Source organism: Austrofundulus limnaeus, unplaced genomic scaffold, assembly GCF_001266775.1.
Source record: "Austrofundulus limnaeus strain Quisiro unplaced genomic scaffold, Austrofundulus_limnaeus-1.0 Scaffold93, whole genome shotgun sequence".
In the NCBI taxonomy this organism is placed as follows: domain Eukaryota; kingdom Metazoa; phylum Chordata; class Actinopteri; order Cyprinodontiformes; family Rivulidae; genus Austrofundulus; species Austrofundulus limnaeus.
The window spans coordinates 67,152-68,793 of record NW_013952495.1 but is presented as its reverse complement, the minus strand read 5'-3'; the positions used below and the strand labels follow the sequence as shown (position 1 = coordinate 68,793).

The 1,642-nt window shown below is 34.3% G+C and overlaps 1 protein-coding gene across 1 annotated transcript in view; it reads right to left on the bottom strand.

Annotated features, from left to right (window-relative positions):
* pacrg (PARK2 co-regulated) overlaps nt 1-977 on the bottom strand; it is a 145,216-nt gene extending 144,239 nt beyond the window's left edge. The window contains exon 1 of the mRNA XM_014012572.1: nt 730-977. Coding sequence (XP_013868026.1) covers nt 730-798 — 69 coding nt within the window. The 5' untranslated portion in view covers nt 799-977. The remainder of the gene's footprint in view (nt 1-729) is intronic.
* Between the last annotated feature and the right edge of the window lie 665 nt (nt 978-1,642).

Sequence of the window (1,642 nt, the reverse complement as noted above, 5' to 3'; positions counted from 1 at the left end):
AATGAGAAGTGGTTCTCAAACAGTTTACCTGGATAAATAAAGGTTAAATAAATAAAAATAAAAAACTCCATGTGTAACACATTATGTACAGTTTTTTTTGTTTGTTTTCTTATGGCTTATTTTATTTATGTTTTGCTGACAACTGTGACCTTAGTATGTATCTATCATTCCTCATGTAGTACTCATTTGGAATGAAAATCCTTGAATTCTTGATTTAACCTTATTATTCTGCACAACATTTAACTGACTCAAATATGTTTGGAGCATTTTTTAGGTCCAGTTTTATATTTTAAAAAATCATGTCTAAGTATCAATTTTGTTTTCTAAATAAAAACATTAAAAACTAATTAATGACGCAAGTAATTTTTTATCATTATGCAATAGAAATGTATATTAAATTTAAGACTAATCACGATTAATTCACAGCTACTTTGGGATTAATCAGATTAAAAATGTTAATCCTTTGACAGCCCTAGACCTAGTTAAAATGTTGCAGGAGTAAATGATAGGTTATCACAGAGTTATCACACAGAAGAGACGTTAGGAAAAACAAACATGACTTTGTGAGACTTGGCGCCATCATACCTTTTCTGTCACCTGTTTACAACACTACTAGCCCCACACCGCAGTACAGAGATGTCCAGTCAGCTGTCTGGCGTTTGTAAAAGTGAACCAGTCCCAGAAGCTACGCTCAGTTAAAGCCACCGTTAAAAACAGGTCTTCACTCACCCTGCAGTTCTTCGTGTAGGCCTTCGGGGTGAAGGCGTCCACTTTCTCCTCACTTTTCTTCTTCGACATTTTCTTCCTACTTCCTGTTTCCCGAACCGACGACAGAAACTATTCTATTATTATTATTACTGTCGGGAAAATGTAAGTAATTAAACTCCACCGCGGTCCAGTTTGCAATAATTTGTCTGAGTCCGTCCTTTTAACTGTGGTTGCTATGAAACCTGAGAGACGCACGCGTTGGGCCGGTTGCTGCGGAGTCGGCGGTTACTATGGAGACGCAGGATCACAGACGATCAAAGTGTCGTGATTTGTCAACAAGGAAAGTTTGCCGTAATTCAGGCATGTGTCCTTTTAATGACGTTTTTCTTTTGTTTTATTTTTAAAACAGTTAATAAATAAACAGAAAATCGTATTTTGCGATTTATTTGTGATTCCTAATATATTTTTTTAACTTTACACGTTGTTTAGCTGTTTTATTGTACTAAAAATAGTCACGCTGTTTTAACATTTTTATTGTAATAGATGATTATTGTTGGGATTTATCAATGAATCATTTTTAAAAAAGAAATCAGGTGGACTCTTATAAAAAGCCTCAACTATAAATGATGTCATTTTAAGCTGTTTTTTTATATATTTTATTTTTCAGCAGCCATCAAACAAAACAAAAAAATAAAATAAAATAAAATAATAAAAAAGGAAGAAAGGAACCTCAATAGACTTTAGTTCAGTGATGGGTCAGATAAGGTCCTTCTTTACTTTTTTCCCTAAATGCATGAAAAGAAAGCAGTGAAAAGATGACCTAATGATTTTTTTTTGCTTGTGCTCTCAGTCCACCTCTTCCTAGACAAAGACGATTGATCACGCCCTCTGCTCACCATTATACTCCTGCAGAGGAGCCTCAAGGAGAAGTAAA